General features: G+C 31.5%; 1 protein-coding gene across 1 annotated transcript; it reads right to left on the bottom strand.

The window, feature by feature from the left end:
* Window positions 1-274: 274 nt before the first annotated feature.
* LOC120627952 lies at window positions 275-16,392 on the bottom strand. Its single transcript, XM_039896082.1, has 14 exons — window positions 16,049-16,392; window positions 13,657-15,411; window positions 13,145-13,237; window positions 12,425-12,517; window positions 11,910-11,945; window positions 11,723-11,794; window positions 10,596-10,713; window positions 5,442-5,542; window positions 5,035-5,184; window positions 4,645-4,949; window positions 4,373-4,498; window positions 3,927-4,224; window positions 3,781-3,853; window positions 275-3,591 (listed from the first exon to the last, which is right to left on the bottom strand). Exons 1-14 carry the CDS (start codon window positions 16,362-16,364, stop codon window positions 411-413), a joined length of 6,717 nt encoding a protein of 2,238 aa, XP_039752016.1. The 5' UTR covers window positions 16,365-16,392; the 3' UTR covers window positions 275-410.
* Window positions 16,393-18,342: the final 1,950 nt, after the last annotated feature.

The raw sequence follows: 18,342 nt of genomic DNA, 5'->3' as shown, positions 1-18,342 counted from the left end.
CTGGGACTCAAATATATTATAGTTTTTACTGGTTTTCCTGGGATAAAAAGTAGCCAATGTTACTCCTCGTTCTTTTAATTAAATATATGCCAATAATAAAATCGTTTTGAGCCTTAAAAACAAACAACATTCACTTTCGCATTTATTATATCAGTAAGGATAATTAGAAAAGACTCTAGTTTAAAATAACTAGTATTTAAACTAAAAATTTTTTTCTTTAAAAAGTTTATTAAAAAGAACAGCCCTCTTACTATAATCGCTTAAAAAACTATTATTTAAATATGGTTGATGTTTTGTTTCGGAATTAAAAACCTGATATAGAGTTCAAGGTTATATCTAATAAATTGTCATTTTAAAATAAAACCGCTCGAAGCGATGCCAAAAAGAAAAAAAAGCCCTCAGTTTTATACTCATACATCAGTGGTATTTAATTTTATATTCGCTGATATTACACTTTCCTTGTTTGGAATAACATGGAAATTGTTTAATTCATTCAAAAATAATCTCGACTCGTTTAATTTCCTTTTACTATTATTTGTGTTAACAAGTACATTGGGTTCTATTTTAGGTGCGGGATTATTGAAATTATCACTGTTTAAGTTGTTAACTGCATTTGAGTGTATATGCCCATGGTATACAATGCTGGTCAAAATTTGTGGTGGAGTCCTATTTTTCGTTGGAATGCTTTGCTGGTACGCATAAACAAAGGGTATTGTATCATTTTGACGTTCATTGGAAATGAAGAACGTGTCTTTATTTACCCCATAAGTTTTCCAATTTTTAGAAAGATCTAACTTCACTTCCACAGCAGAATTTTCTGTAGTTTTAACTGTAGTATGATCTTTTTTATCTAAATCTAATTTCTCAGAAATTTTTTGCAGGAATGTTTGTAGTATTTGAGTATTTGTATCTATTTTTTTCAATATCTGAAATGTCACTTTCTCGTTTTGTTTTATTGTATCTAGAATTATAGATCTATCTGTCTTTGGTATTTCAGTGGTAAATGGTAATGCATTTATAAGTTTCGAAGTAGTTGGTATCGGTTTAACGGTAATTGAATCGGTTGTATCTTGCAGTATTCTCAGAGAATCTAATAATATTCCTCCATTTTCTAAACTTTTTCCGTTATTGGTTAATAGATTTATTGTTTTATTCATACTATACTTTTTGTTCATTTCAATCAAATTTGCCAAGTGACCACTTTCTCTTAGCAAAGTATTCAATTGTAAATCGACAGTTTTTTTGTGTAGTTTTAATAACTCTTTAATTTGATTTTGATGGTATCTTAAGGGATCGCTTAGAGATTGTACCATATCTTTTGTGCCTTCACTTTTGTTTAGTGTTTCTATTTTAGATATTTGAGATACGTTAAGCAAAGTATAATAACGTAAGCCGTGTTCGTCAAAACTTTTATTAACTGTGGTATGAACTTCTTTAAACCGTTGATTTGTATTCGTTTTGTTCTTTGGTGACATTTTAACGGTAATTTTATAATTTCTCCCTGGTTGTATTTGAGCCCCAAGAAGTTGCTCAACCTTAGGTTCACTTAAATTTTGCAAATCTGTAGCATGATAATGTTCAGTGGCTGATTCAATTTCTTTTTCACCAATTGCTGGTTTAGCCGATGGTTCAATTCTATATGGCTTATCATTTGTCCTATAGTAATTTTCATTAAAATATGCTTCTTCTTTTGATTTGGAATTATCCAACAAAATGTGAGGATATTGAGACATAAGTCTATTTGACCTTAAAGCTGTGTTATATACATTCCCGGCAAGGCCGACTTGTGAATTAGGATTTTGAATTCTGTATATATTATCAAATGGCGATTCCTCATCGTAATATTCATTGTTTTTATTATGTATCCTTGTATCGGCTGTTTCAACAGCTCTTATCATAGTTTCTTTGTCCGAATAAGTATTTTCTCTTGAAATAAAAAATATATTTTCATCTGAATTCTTAGGTGGTGCCTTAGGCCTATCTTTTGTTATAATTTTAACATTGTTAACTTGGCGTTTATTTCTCTTCTTCATCAAAAATATGTTTTTACTCGCCATTGCTTTCGTATTTAAGAATCGATTTAACTTAATTTTAGATTTTAAGCTTGAGATCTTTTTCATGCTTAAAGATCTTCTATTCCTGTTAACAAGGTTAGCAGTCGTAAAAAATTTAGAAGGTGTTAGTTTCTTGTTTAGGATACTTTCATCTACAGTTAAAGGCATTTTTCTTAAGGATACGTTACTAGGTAATAGCAGAATGTCATTACTTTTTGCATTAAATTGTTTCTTTTTACCATGGCGGATTCTACTACGAAATTTTAATTCTTGATTGTGTTGTAGATTTAGTATATTATTATTTATGATTGTATTAAGATATTTATCAAATGAAGGATCTTTTTTAAAAACTATACTATATATATTAGCATTATAATAGTTCGTTCCTACTTGCGCTATTGAACGTCTGTAAATATTATGTAAATTCTCAACATTTCTTTTCGCAATTTCGTGACCTGTTTCAACTAAATTTAAATTGTTGTTTGCTCGCAGAACCGATTCATTACTTATATTATCTGCCTGATCATATGTGTTATGGTATTCTCTAATTAGATTTTCTATCCCGTTAAACATTTTCATACTATCTTTATCTGGCGGTTCACCTTCGTATTGATTAAAACCAATTGAAAAACCAGAACTGCCAATGTCTTTTAAAAACAAGGTTACGTTACCAGAATTAGGATTTAATAACCCAGTACTACCATCTTCGTCAACTGTTTCTGTAATTAGAGGTCTTTGTAATCTTTTTGAGATACCATTCTTTAAAATACTGTCATAGTCTACTTTAAGCTCGTTCATCTCAGCAGAATTGACAGATTTGGAAACTGATAAAAAGTTTGGACCATTATATTGCCTTTTCCATGCAACGCCGTTTTTATCAGCTATATTTTCAATAATCTCCGAAGTTTTTCCTATAGGATCAATTTGCCGATGTTCAATAGGCTCCAAAGGTGCTAATTTATGTGAGAGGGAAATTTTATTTTGGCTATAAATAGGATCCTGCATCCGCTTAACAAATTTAATGTGTTCAACACTATCATGCCTTTTTTGAATATCAGAGTGTAGAGCTTTTTGTATTTTATCAATGAGACTCCTCACAAGTTTTTTCTTTTTTTCTCCTTTTATACCTTTTCCATCGAAATGCGTTTCTATTTCTATATAAAAGTCATCGTCATCTTTGCCCTCAGCGACATCTTCTGTTTTGGACGATTTTGTGACATTATTTGAGTATCTAATTTTAATTTGCCTCTTTGAGCGTTGCGTTTTAACTTTTTGTAAATAATACTCATCTAATACTGTTTTAAGCAAAGGACTTGGTGTATACGTATGATTATTTTTAATCATTTCCATGTTTTTCACTTTATTTTCTTTACTGTAGGCTTTATTATTAACAGAATTCTTTATTTCTTCAGTATCTCGAATTTCTTTAGCCTTGCTAGAGTTTTGGGAAATTATTTCATCATGAAATTGGTTTATTTTGATTGGTTTTCCATTATATATTAACTTTATAAGCCCTTCTACATTTTCATTTTTTTGTCTGTAAACGATTTTAGCTCTATCAGTTTATATTTAAAATACACTGTACTAATACTAATTACTACTACTACTAGTAATAATTTTATAAATTTCAAATGCATAATTAATATAACATTTTAAATTAATAATTCCTCCAAGAGCACTAATAAAAATTATAAAAATACAAGGCTATATGAAAAAAAAAACTTACGTTTTACTTGATACCTTAGATTGGTTTTTATCACTGATTTCAATGACAACTTTAATTGTTACAACTTTATCATCTACAAAAAGAAACATCTTTAACATTGTTTGCATGTAATAAGAATTCAAGAACCTAAAGTTACCTTAAGTTACCTTTTTCAGTTTTATTTTCATTTTTAGTGTTAATGTCACTAGAAACAGTGGTTCCTGCTACTTGATCTGCCAACTTTTTACATTTCATTATTTCTTCAAAAAACTTATGTTCTTCGTTATAATGATAACGTTTTATTATTTCAGGTACCTCTTTTATTGCTTCTTTAGAGTTGGCAATAGTATTCAATATTGTGAGTTTTTCATCTATAAATAATAAATGTACTGGACTTTTAGACTGCCCCATAATGAAGCACTGGATACACACAATATTTTGTGTACTTAGTGCTTGCAAAGGCAATTATTTAATAATAATAATAATTTTTATTTCAGGCATTAAAAATTCATTATTTCTATAGAACTAAATGATAAAATAAATAAAAAATAATACATAATATTTAAATCACTTTCAAAAAGCACAGCATTGACTCAAATGCCCGCAGTCCAACCTGCCAGAATTCATCTTCAGGATGTTGATGGTGCTCCCCCAAAACCTTCGCACCAGGGAGCCAGATCTTTTGCGCATTGTGGCATAGAAGCAGTCCACTCTCGCTTCCGCAAACATCCCTGATGCGCTACAAAAGCGCGACAGCCTCATCAACATCCTGAATGCATTATTATATTTGAATTAATTTATTTTGTTATGAACTAACATAATATGAACAAGACCTGAAATAAATGATTAAAAAAATATCTTACCCTGTGTTATTTTATTATAACTGCGTTTATTAAAGATTTTTATAAGTTCATGAAATTTTTTATAAATATCGTTTAAGTCCGTATGCCGTTTCAAACCTTGCAAAAGTATATTATGCATTGCAAAATGCAGTAAGTCCTTATTTCTAATTGATAACGTATAATCTTCATCGTTTTTTGTAACTCTGCCTACTTCTTTTGTTGTTGTTATTTCAAATTTAATTTCTTTCTTAGTGTTTTCCACGTCTAATTCTTCTAGAAGGCTAGCAAATCGTCTAGTTAGCATATTTTTCATTGCAGGACTTTTTACCTGATAACCGGTTTCCGATTCTTAAATGAAAGTTCTTGTTAATATAATTACTATAGGCATATAAAGTATGCTATTTAAATAATATTTTTAAAATTCATGTGTTACCTATGGATCTTTTAGTTCTATATAATGGATTTGTTTCACTATCATAATTTTTATCTTCATTAGAAATAAGGTATTTCGGTAAGTCCAGTGGACTATCTTCATCATATATAAAAGGTTCTGGTATTGGGGAAATGTCTGGCAAGTCTGAAACTTTATTAAAATTATAAAAAATAGCAATAATTTCATAATATTGAACTACTGTCTATTTATTTACTATTCAGTTTTATTTTAAATGTACCTACTTGAAGTAGTGCATGAGATGAACAATAATAAAATTTGCATAAAGTATAAAAATACTTATGTAACTATTGCTATCTCACTAGTCTCATTAGAGAGGACTACTAAAAGAAGATAAGCATTCTTGAAGAATGATCATGCTAAGAGACTAAAAGAAAAGATATGCTCACATTTTTTCTTATTCGATAGTAATCCATCGATGTCTATAAAAACGTTAGTCAATATCACGATAAAAGTAAATGCAACCGCCAACAACGTAACACAAAACACTCTGTAGAAAACCACGTCGTAGTCCAATCGTGACATTACGTTTTTCTATATCAACTTAGTGCTGCTTTGTATATTCATTTACAAATCTTTCTTTACAAGCTATGCTGTTTAGTAAACAATTATTAAATTAAAATAGTTTAATAATGCTCTGATAAACAATAGCTTCGTTTATTATGAATTTAACAAATTATAATTTTGATGATAATTTGTATGTCGAAAAATTAAGGATATGAACAATTCTTCTCTTTTTTCAATTTGAACACGATATTTTTCGTCTGTACGTTGATTGCCTCTGCCGGCGACTGCTACGTAATGTATTAACATTGTTTTGTAAATAACGCCATAAAAGTACTACACAAGGTAATTCAGCTTGGTGAACGTGTTATAAACGTCTCAAAAAAGAAACTGTAACTTCCGCAATAGTTTTTTTATTTCTGAATATAACATATATTCACATACACAAAAGCACTTACACCAAACCTGCCATTTCATCATTGTCTTAAATTTAGGTTTGGGTACTTGCCCCTTAATATCAATATGATAAGTTAGTCACACGATAAATTTCCGATTAAAAAATAACTTTGATGAACTCCCAGGTTAGTGCGCAGGTAGTTTCATCTTGGACGATTACATACATTATCAAGAATTTACCAAGACAAACGCGAATTGTTTAGTTTCTTCTTCTTCTTCTTCTTTGAGTTAATGGCTTTTTGTCATGCCTGCACGGCACAGTTTACTTCGCCAATGACGGGTGGGTAGCTTGAAGAAAACACAAAGGAGGATGATGGAATTGTCTTGAGACTATTATAATTCGCAAAACAATACCAGGGTTGCGTTTTAGTTACTGTTAATATCAAACATTACAATATATTATAGATATTTATTTATAAATATACCTATATGTTTAGTTTTTCTTGTTTGTTTTTAAAAAGGGATTATACCACAAAGGCGTATTTCTACAACACGACTGATATTTATTATTCTTTATTTGAGTCATACTTTTGGTCACAAAACATAAAACGATGTTCAAAGGAAACAGCGATTATAAGAATCAAAGGGAAGCTGGTGTAGTTTTATGTTTTATAAATTTAAGTAGAGCTATTGAAAAAAACTTTTGAAAATATTTGCTACGATACTTTGCACTAAACGCATTAAATGATCAAAATAATAATATTTTTGAGGTATATTGCCTGCGTAATGGAGTAGATCAAGGAGGTGCAATTTTTCTTGTTTTATTTAACTAATATGACCGGGTAAGTTACCCTCAGCGTCAAAGTAGATAATATATCGAAATAACCATAAAGCCAGCCCAAACATATTTCTCAAAATTATAATCTTGAAAAATATGTCTGTAATCTTAAGCCTTCTGTGGAAGATGTTTTCATTGCAGGCTTTTGTTTTATTACCTTTCAATTATTCTAGCTATTGTTGTATTTATAAAGTCAGGAAAATATAAGTAAAATTCGTACACTTATGTACAAATTGTACACATTGTGTGTGGTAACGGTGGATATAGTATGCTTGTTTTTTTTAATATGGCATGTTATTTTTATTATAATAAAAATAATAATAATAAAAAGTTTTTATTTGCTTAAAAGTACAATGTTTTTTCTAATATTACCCTGGACCCCCAAACTAGGATATCCCGTGTCTTAGGGGTCAGTGTCTTCCCATATGCTTTCCGAACCGGTGGTAGAGTAACACAAACATGCATACTTGACGTTTCAAAAGTGCTTATAAAGTAGGCCTACTTGAAATAAATGAATTTGAATTTGAATTTGAATTTGAATTTATGAGATTAGAGAAAAAACAAAAAAAAAACAAAACAGAGAATATATGTTAGGAAGTTTACATTATCAACATACAATTTATTACGTGTATAAGTGTGTGTGCGAGCATGGGTGTGTGTGTGTGTGTGTGTGTTTGTGTGTGTGTGCGTGCATGTTTGTGGGTGATTATTTATTATTTATTCAAATTAATATTCAATAAAATATCATACATATTTAGTAAATTTACCTTAACGACCGAATTATATTTTCGGTATCTTGATAATTTAGGTGACTCAGCATATTCTTCAGTTTATTTGTAACATTGTAGTTATTTAAATGTGTTATTTTTAGTTTTTATTAATGTTTTTATATAAAAATGGCCCTAAATACAAAAAAAATATTATACAATTTGAGGTCTGTGCGCAATAATTATTTATAATTTTATAAACAAACACGATAAAACTTTCGCTGTCGCATTAATTCAAGGAGAATTATAAATATAACTAGGGTTTTTTGTGACAGAGCTCGTCCATGAAAGTACATAATATAATAAGACTTATCACCCACGTCCCCATCATGCACACAGAGCGGCACTGGTCGATATGTTTATAACAGTTATTAGATTAGTTTAGATCTTTTTATAGACAGTTTTTCACTTATTAACCATCTGGTGGACAATCTGCATGGTCAGTCAAATTTTAATAAGAAGAAAAACTACTCCACCCGCTTGTAAGTGGAGTATCTCTACATGATAAAATCAAACTTTTCTACTTTATTACATAGACAGACTAGTGTTAATTCTGGAGAAGCTGAAGATCCAAACCCTACTTTTTAAGTATTCCCAAATAGCTCTCATTTTTGGCCACCTAAATGCCTAATATTATTATGGGCCTTATTCTAAAAGGAAAAGTGGTGATAAAGAGAATTATTCAAAGCTACTTGCTTTAAGCTTCTAAGAAAAGTAGTGGATTGTCTAATGTCAATTTTTACTAACACTAAGACAATGCTTAAGTAAGAAACACCTAATCAAAGAAGATTCATAGACATACATTTACCTTTCACAAATCGATTTCAACTAGGCAACTCATATAACCTAACTTGTCTATGGTTCTTCCTACAAGGTGTGGTATTTTGTGTTTGTTTTATAATATTATTAACTTTTTGTATGGTATTAGCGTTATTAAAAAATCCCGCATTTATATTTTTTTCCATCTGTCAAGTGTCAGTTTACGAGTCCCCTAAATTTTGCGATCCGCGGAATCATTTAACTTTAGACGGCGCTTAACGTCGTTAGACATCATAAGAGCTCTTGAAACATTTTTCTTCTCTAGGAATCACCTAAATTACTCGGCATCTGATTAAGACGATTCCCAGGTTTAGTGAAAATGGGCATAGGGTTCTTAACAAAAGGCCTAGATTTAACTACCCGACCTAAGCCTAAACAAGAAAAGCCGACTCATTACTAGTGCTGTCAGGGTTTATTATATTTCGGTTAGTGTTTTTTGTATAGTCTACGCCTGCCTTTTAGTAAGTCTTTTAGTTGGGCGCAGGTCACCTTTCTTATAAGAGAGGGGGTTTTAATAGGAAAGAATCGTCGAGATTCTAGATTAAAATGTAAATTCCCCTACTTTCTCATGAATCTAACACAATCTTTTTTTTTTTTGTAACATCAAAGTACAGTCTAGAAAGAGAGGAAGAAAGAGAAATAAGGAGAACGACTTTGTAGCTAATTCTATTAACTCGGATTTATTTAACTAATAGGTAAACACAACTTATGATGTTTCATAACTTTATTGAATTTTAAATTTTATATCGAATAATAAATATAAATAAATTGGTATTGTTCTATAGTAATAAGTTACAATTCGTAATACAATCTTAGACTATGTATTGGATTATATTTATCTATCGAGCCATACTCATTTTCAGTCTTCTTTCGTTGATTCTGAAAAAACAAACGAATTAATACAGGGCAGAAATGAATAAGAATAATAATAATAATAATTTATTTATCTTATATTTATAAAAGAAAGTCGTGTTAGTTACACTATTTATAACTCAAGAACGGCTGTACCAATATGGCTGAAAATTGGTGGGTGGGTAGCTTAGACCAAGCAACCTTGCTGTGTTCGACAGGGTGTTTACGTATCTCGCGACAGGCTTGCGACAGGCGTAAATCTTGCAATCACTGCTGTCAAACGTCACTTTTGTTTACTTGTTGTATGGAAAAGTAACGTTTGACAGCAGTGATTGCAAGATTTACGCCTGTCGCATTGCTGTCGCGAGATACGTAATCACCATTGCATGTTTGCGCATCACGGTTGCCGGGCATGCAACGTCGCAAAGGGAAAACGTAACGAGGTCATTCATCAGTAGATTTTACTCCTCACATTTTTCTCATACCGGGCGCCTTATATATGAAAATCGATTCTTAAGGAGTAAACTCCAAAAAACCTAAGTGGGAGAAGCTAGTTTTTAGCACTAGCATTTTGTGATAGAGCTCGTCCGGGGATGTACTACCACAAGTTGCTTATTTCTGCCGCTAAGCAACATTGTTGCAATGCTGTGTTCCGGTCTGTAGGGCGTGGTTTTCGGTGTGATTATACGCAAATGAGGCTTTAAATCATCGCCTCAGGTTGACTGAACACAGGACAACACTTTTCAGGATGTTTTTTCATGCCCTTGGTAGTGTTGCTATGTTTATAGGCGATTGTTTTCCACTCAAAAGAGGGTTTCCACTCAAAGGTAGAGCTATATACTTGTACTATAATAAATAGTTGGAAAATCCAAAAGTGCACGCCTCACAATCTCATTCGTCACAATAAAATTGAGATTATTTGTCAATAATAATTAAACTACAACGAATTAAACCGTGAAAAGTAATTCTATTCCTCAAAATACTGAAGCCTATAAAAAAAACCAACTCGATTCGTGAAGTATTTCGCTCGTTATCGTGATACGGGATCCTCACATACAGACACACGGACGTCGAAGACAGAACTTTTTAAACCATTTTTTAATTAGTTTAAATAATTAATAGTTAAAAGAGATTTAAAAATTGTGTTTTTTCTCAACATTACAATTTAATTACATTAATTAATGTAATGTTCACTTTAAAAAAGTAATAAAGAATAAAAAAGTGACGTTTTAAGCTAGAGAATCACTCGGTGTGCGGAAACTGACAGCAATAGCCACCCACCCACCCAGCAACGCTTCGCTTATGAGGCGTGCAAAAGAGAAATAGGCATAGATAGCTGTATTAGAGTTCTCTATACATCAACGTACTTTCTAACATCAGCTCGTCTTTGGGCCTGTAGATCAAAGGCCAAGGGGTCAACTTGGACTCGTGAGTTGCTGTCGAGACCTGGCATTATGTCTGAGAAACCACCGCTGTCCGTATCACCTGCGAAAAACATTATTTTCACTTTGACGCGTAAGTACAATATATACAAACCTAGCGGCCCAGCGTCATCTGTCGGGCTGATTTGAATCTAAACCATCCACGGTGCCACCCAAATGCATACATCATTCAAATCGGTCCAGCCGTTTAGGAGGAGTTCAGTGACATACACATGCACATAAGAAATATATATATAAAGACGTGTACATATGCCCTGCGAAGCTCGATTTACAGGCTATGGTTTTCTTATTATCGTCGTTGGTAATCTGCTTGGTTCGACATTTATTAGGTACTACAAAAAACAAATACCTTTTTAAAAAATTAACTCCTTTTTCTATGGCCATAAGTATCACCCTATATATCCTATTTATACTTAAACGAAATTACAGTACGTTACACATTAATAATTGATATAAATTTATTTATTTTTACTCTTTATTTGCACACGAAAAATACTGAAGAAAAGGAAAAAAAAAAACAGTATACAAAAGGCGGCCTTATAGCTTAGTAGCGATCTCTGCCAGGCAACCTAGGATAAGGAAAACAAAAGGAAAAAAGACAGCAGGTCGTGCATGATTAAAAAAAATACATTCTTATAACTACATACTAATAATTGAACTACATTACACAAATAAAACACATACTAGCGGTCCCTCGAGATTTCGTCCGCGTATAAGTCACTTCTAAAAGCTAAGTTGCGAACTTTTAAAGGGGAACGTCTTTGTGATACATGATTTTATCGAAACTTTAACCGTTTACGCAGCGCAAAAGGAAAGAAAACAATATTTTGCACTTTTATTTCTCATTTCGGGAAGATAGTAAAAAATTTATAATTTTATAAATAGATGGCTGTTATTTCGAAATACCTGCCTCTTATATTTTTGTCTGTCTGTGTTTCAACACGTATACTTTTCCGTTTCTCTGGTTAATAGTAATTTAACTGTACCTACTGATTTCGGTTAGGTAGAAAAAAGATAGAAAGAAGTCTGAAGAAGATATTAAATGTACTAACCAATTCGTGCAATATCGCTGGCGTGCAAACTCCCATCATAGTAAACTGTGCCTTCTGGATCAGGTTTTAAATCTGAAATTACAGTGCAAAAAATTAAAAAAGTAATGTTTTATTTTCTTTAGCGCAATTAGTTTTTTCGCTGAAAATTGTTTTCGATGTTTAATAAATATGGATTTTATTTACTTACCATATTCCTTTAATTTGTTCTCCAATTCGTCGTTGTCTGGAACATATAAAAATACTAGGTTATTGGTTAAACGATATAGCGATATGCAAATAAGTAAGGTGATCTCTCGCTTTCTTGCTTTAGCGTTCGGTTCTGTTAGGAACCGATTAGGGATATGAGTTTAATATCATCACACCAACCCATTACCGGCTCATTACAGGGCACGGGGCTCCTCCCACAGTAGGGAGGGGTTAAGGCCTCAGTCCACCATGCTGGCCCAGTGCGGATTGGTGGACGTCACACACCTTTGAGAACATTATGGAAAACTCTTAGGTATGCAGCTTTCCTCACGATGTTTTCCTTCACTGTTTAAGCAAGTGATATTTTAATTGCTAGGATTCGAACACCCCCATCCCCTTCCCCCTCTCCCCCCTCCCCTCCCCCCTCTTCCCCCTCCCCCCCTTCCCCACTCCAAGAGAGAAGTCGAAGTCCTACCCGAGAACCCGTGCGATGATGATAGTGATCAATATTTTTACCGGGAAAATACATGACAGCATTGATGTCTTCAGTTGTTACTGGACTCTGGGCATTTTGCTTTTGTAGTTTTGGAGTCGGGGATGTTTCTGTAACTTTTAATACATATTATTAGCATACAATAATAAATTAATTTTAACATTAAAATTGAATTAATGTATGACAGTTATACCCACATACAACAATACCACTAATCGGTTTCTACGCGACATCGTACTGGAACGCTAAATATTTGGCGGTACGGTTGGTCAGTATAAATTACCAAATAAATTTCCCGCTGCAGAAATATTATACGGTAAAATATTACATGGTTTTATTTATTTATATCCTTAGTATACTTACAGCTAGCCAAAATGTATACTAAGTCAGTTACAGGTGTACATTACAAAAAATATTATTTATCTTGTGTTAGTTAATTTATCTACATGTAATTTATGAATTTAGCTAAAGTTATATTAATTAAATTGGTCAATTTGTTGGTCAGATTAGCAATCATATAATCATATTACTGAGCAACGAGAATGCGCGAAATGTTGGAGTATATAAAGAATAATGCGTACGTAACGAATCAAGTGAAAAAAGTGGCAAAAAATTTGTTTGAATATAATTAGAATGGGTGTAATATTCATAAACGCGGACAAGCACACAAAACCTTGGAGGGTGAGAAGAACTATGTCCAGTCAAGGATGTCCCGAGGTTTAAAATATGGTGTTAACACTCACGTGATATCGTGATTTCATTTTGACTTATTTCCGGAGCTGTGGTACTGAGTGACGCAGGAGGCCTTGCAGCCATCAACGGTGACATTTTCAAATCTAAAATATTGACATAAAATAAAAATTGTTTTATTTTTTCCTTCTAGAAGCTAGAACACTAAGTGAATAAGTGTAGAATTTTTCGCGATACAAAGTTGTAGCCTAGATGTAGAGATATTATCTATTTAAAAAAACATAACATAAATAAATAAAAATAAATAAATCTTTATTTGGAACAGTTACAATGGCACTTAAAATAAATTCCAGGGTGGCACTGCAATAGTAAAAACTGTGCTGCATGTACCACTTCCGAGTATGTAAGTACACTAATTATACAAATGTTCTACTAGATTTAGAGTATTTTATATGTATGTTTGTTGCGTGGGTATGTGTGTGCGTGTGCGTGCGTGTGCGTGTGCATGTGCGTGCGTGTGTGTTTGTGTGTTTATGGTTATATGTATAAAAAATGAACTCCTTACCGATTACTTTTAATCTTCGGAGCGCTTTTTCCACACACCAATTCATGTTTTGTTGGTTTGAATTCTGTCCAATTTCCCTACAAAAGCTGAGTGCCATGGTAATGAATGGGTCAACTTTTTTAGTAATATCTTTTTTCAAATTATCATTGTTAATAGCAGTATATACTATATTTTCTTTATGAATAGGCTCCGTATTAATAACAGTAGTTGGAGAACCTTTGGAAGATTTCTTTTGATTGTTCTTTGTAGAATGCTTAACCCAACGCCTACTCCTAGGCCTATAATTGGATTCAACTGTATTTTTAACAGGTACCATAAGTGTCGTTGTCGTGTTAGCCTTTCCATTTCTTTTATTTTTTGTTACATTGCTATCTGTCGCTTCCGAAGCTGCTATGAACGTTGCTAAAATTTTTCTTCTCATCAAATCATCTATGAATGTGTTATTAAAATAATATTTGTATATTAATTCGTCGACTGGTTGGTAATCTTTCTCGTCTAAAATCATTTGGTCCTGATTTTCAAGTCGATTTAAAGTTGGTATCGAAAATAAATTAATTTTCACTGTTTCAGTTGTTTCGGGTCTTGCAGTGGTGGTGGTAGATTTTGAAGTGTTAACAACTCTTAGGGGCTCTACTTTTTCATCCCCTAGCTTTATTTTTGGTTTAGCTATTGCCGTATTTAATTTCGTAGGGCTCATGTTTCTAGAGTTCATAAGAATTTGTTTAGCCTTTTTTAAAATCCGAGCAAAATTGATTTGTCTGTGGGATATTTCACTTTGAGTTTTTGCTATTTCGTTCTGTTTAAAGTTTATCTTTTCATTTTGCGCTAGCATTAATTTTTGCACGTTGTAAAACTGTCGCTGCTGTCCTAGGAACTTTTTTTGCTGGTTTTCAAACTCTTTTAAATTTTTAGACATGTCTTTCTCTTTATCATTAAACTTTTGCTCCTTTTCAGTCAACTTAGCTTCCATTATTTTAAGTTTATCATTAAGATTCATCATATATAAATATTTGGAATTAAAGTCTTCAAATTTTCCTGTTAATAATTCCGAATTTTTTGTAAAGTCATCATTAAGGTCATATAACTTGTTATGAATTCTTTTTATGTCTTGATGTTGTTTCGTAATTTTTTTGAATGTTTTTGTAAGCATTGTCAATACCTTTAATAAACCTCTTTCATTTAAAGATTTGTGTTTTACATCATCAAGTCTCTTCGGTAAGATTTTGTATACATTAATATTTGTTGTGGGAGCATTTTGCAAAGCCAAATCTTCCTTATCAAATTTGTTTCTATCTATTTTATTAAAGTTAGGGTCTGTCATATTAAAATCTTCAGTGAACTCAATTTTTTTTATCAATTCAGTTCCATAATCATGTTGATTCATACTTCGTTTTGGTATTATACTAGTTCTATTAGCGTGAGGTTTATTTGTATTTTCGTTGGGAAATATTGTGTACGTTAAATCATTTACGCTCGAAGATTTTTCTCTGTTTAAGTTATTTTTAATACTTTGTTGGGTGATGGATTTTTTCTCTTTATTGTTCAATCTTTCTTCATTATTTTCGATATCTTTCTCAGTCAAAAATGGAAGGTAATCTTTTTTTTGACCGAGAAGTACTGCAATTTCATACGGATAGTCATTAAATATTGATGCTGGTTTCAGTGTTGAAATAAATTTAGATTCAATTCCGACATTTGGACAATTAGAATTATTATTGCATTTCACTATCTTGGTAGAATGTGGTTTTGAGGTATCTGAAAATTATAAATATAATTTAAATAAATAATTATATCAAAAAGTAGTTACATACTTCTAAAGAATTAGATAAAAGTAGTAAAAAAGATCAAATTATTGAAGTTATGCTGCTTTAGCAGCGTTAGGAAAAATGGGAGTGAAACACATGGTTAGACGATTTTAACAGGATGAAAGTAGTTGCGAAACCGAGTGACAGGGGAATACATCGTCCGCCAACTCATTTTTACGATGCACGCGTCACAAAAATTGACACCCTAAAGTTAGCTATAAACGATATTTTAAGAAAAAAAGATTTGACAGTGTACACTTTCAATTGTCAAAGTCTGCGGACCCATTCCGGTGATTTCATTATACAGGAATCTAAAATCAAATTTTTGAAAAGATTTTTATTTTGTTACGCCAAAGAAGTATAACTTCTAACGCATGTACATAAGTTAGTAGCACACACGATTTTTTCATTTTATTAAATCTATAGGAATAGTCAGAAATATTTTTTAAGAAAATTAAATCAGACAGCAGATATTAATTATTCAAATGTACAAAATTTTAAAAAGGTCTTTAAAAACTTTTATAGATTCTTTTCTTGTTTACAACTCTTTTTGATTAGTCAGATTCTCTAAAAATATTTGTTCTTACCATTCGGTGACCGTTTGTTCCTTTCCATGTTAAATCCAGAAAAAAATGCCGAACCTGCCACATTGTTCTGTCCAAACGCATCATAGTTGTTCTGAAGTACATTATCAGTATCAAGGGAATTAGCTCTAAATATAAAATCACTTGTATACTTTTTGTCCCTATTATTTCTAATCCATAAACCCTTATTTACAATATTATTTCTTTCTAACTTTGGTTTTACGTAGTTTGATCCAGCTTCCAAGTAACCAGCGTATATGAGATTTAATGAATTAAATATATTTAAATATACCGATATTCTTGTGATTTCATACATCATTAATAGATATATTATTCGGATGCCGTGACTTTAATGAAATGGCGGATGAATGAAAAATTAAGAATGTATATTGAGTGTTATCAGAGAATTTACTTTATTTGTAAATATAAGTTTAGTGATGACATTTGCCGATAAAAATCAGTCGATAACCGTCTAGACGCATCAGTGCAAATATTCTGATGTAGGGTAGACCCAATCCAGAACTGGAAAGGTGACTAAGTTTCGCTCTCCTCAGTTGAGCACGTTCAACTGACGATACCGGTCTTTATTACTAGCGCCTCATCGTAATGGTTTGAGATCATAACTTCAACAAGTAAACTCTTTGCAAAGCAATGCTTTTTTTTAAAATGAAATAAGTTCTAATAAATGATTTTGACATTAACGTATTAAAGATATTAGACACATTACCATTTGCAATTGTCGAATTCGGTATTAATTAAATTTTATTGTTTATTAAAGTGATTTAATGGAACAGCTTTTATTATACACAACACATATAAATACATATAAATTGGTAATAAAAAAATGTAATATTTTTATTCTATCCCTAAAATTTTAATAATTAACTAAGAAAGGTACGTGCCTTCTTCAAATTTACGTTACAAGTATCTCAGAAATTTTTAAGTATCACATACATTTTATTAAATCGTGTAATCTGGACAATTATTAGGCGTCAATATGGTCAAGAATAACATATTACCTTTTTTCGCTTTAAAGAACTACCTAAATTATGAAAAGTATCAGTTCTTACAATTCTTTTAACAGCAATCAGCCCTAAAAATAAATCAGCAACTAAAAAATATCAAACATGAAATAAAATGTAGTGCAAAAAAAATATTTTACCACATTTCGCTCAACTCCATTAAACTGGTATAACGTCCTTTATCCACAATTATGTACATTAATCGTATTATATATATAAAATGTGATAAAGAGCGTTAGAGACAGCAATTATTTTATATTTTCATTTATGATTTTTGTGAATATCGATGTGTTTGTTAATCAGTACAACACTATTGTTTACGTTTTCAGTTCCGTTTACACAGGCGAATTTTTGTTTTATTTATTAACGGATTTCATCTTTTTACCCGATTTGATTACTATTACTGTTTATAAACCATTTTTTATCGGTGAATCACGTTAAATGCTGCGTGGTTTAACGTCTTCTAGTTTTATTTTTTTCAGGTGGATTTAACTAGTCGCCACACATTGCACCTTTGCTCTATAAAAATATTCATACACATTATTTTACATAATCTCGTATAATTATGAAATACAGTATTTAAAGTTTTCCACCACTCGCTTACAAATGAATAACTTTTTAAGGATAAGTCAATGTTAATTGCTGGCTAAAAAAAAATTAATAAAGGACAGTTAATATTTTTGATTAATTGTGCAAAATGGAGCTTGTAAACACACCTTTAATGTTATTTGAAAATGTTGTTATGTAGTGATAATGACGTTGAGACCGACGACTTGTTAGATTTTAAGTAAACAAAGGTAATATTAGCCGTAAAGTGTCATTTTGTATTGATGACTAAACGTTATGATTTAACTATTTCATACAAATTTTACATTTACTTAACTCTGAAGTTACGTTTGTTAAGCAAAACTAGCACTAGTGGTACTGCAATATCGACTGTATTTTTCAACCGACTTCCTTCAAGTAGGAGGAGGTTCACAACTCCGTCATTTATAACAGAGATTTGCAAAAATATTCTTTGGATCGAAACGGGCTTATTCTGAATTGGTCTCATTTAAATTTCGTATACATCTGATTTAAAAAAGTTTCGGAGGCAGACAACGGAAATCTTCAAAAAATTACAGCAAATCAACCGCGTTTGCTACTATGGCATAAATATGCATTGTTTATGCAATCTGACAACATAACAAAAAGGTTATACCGTTGTTACTATTAATTTAATATATATAATTTATATATATGAACTTAGACTAATTTACAGTTATCTTTAATTTC

This window comes from Pararge aegeria, chromosome 12 (assembly GCF_905163445.1).
Source record: "Pararge aegeria chromosome 12, ilParAegt1.1, whole genome shotgun sequence".
Lineage (NCBI taxonomy): Eukaryota > Metazoa > Arthropoda > Insecta > Lepidoptera > Nymphalidae > Pararge > Pararge aegeria.
This window is presented reverse-complemented; position numbering and strand designations above follow the sequence as displayed.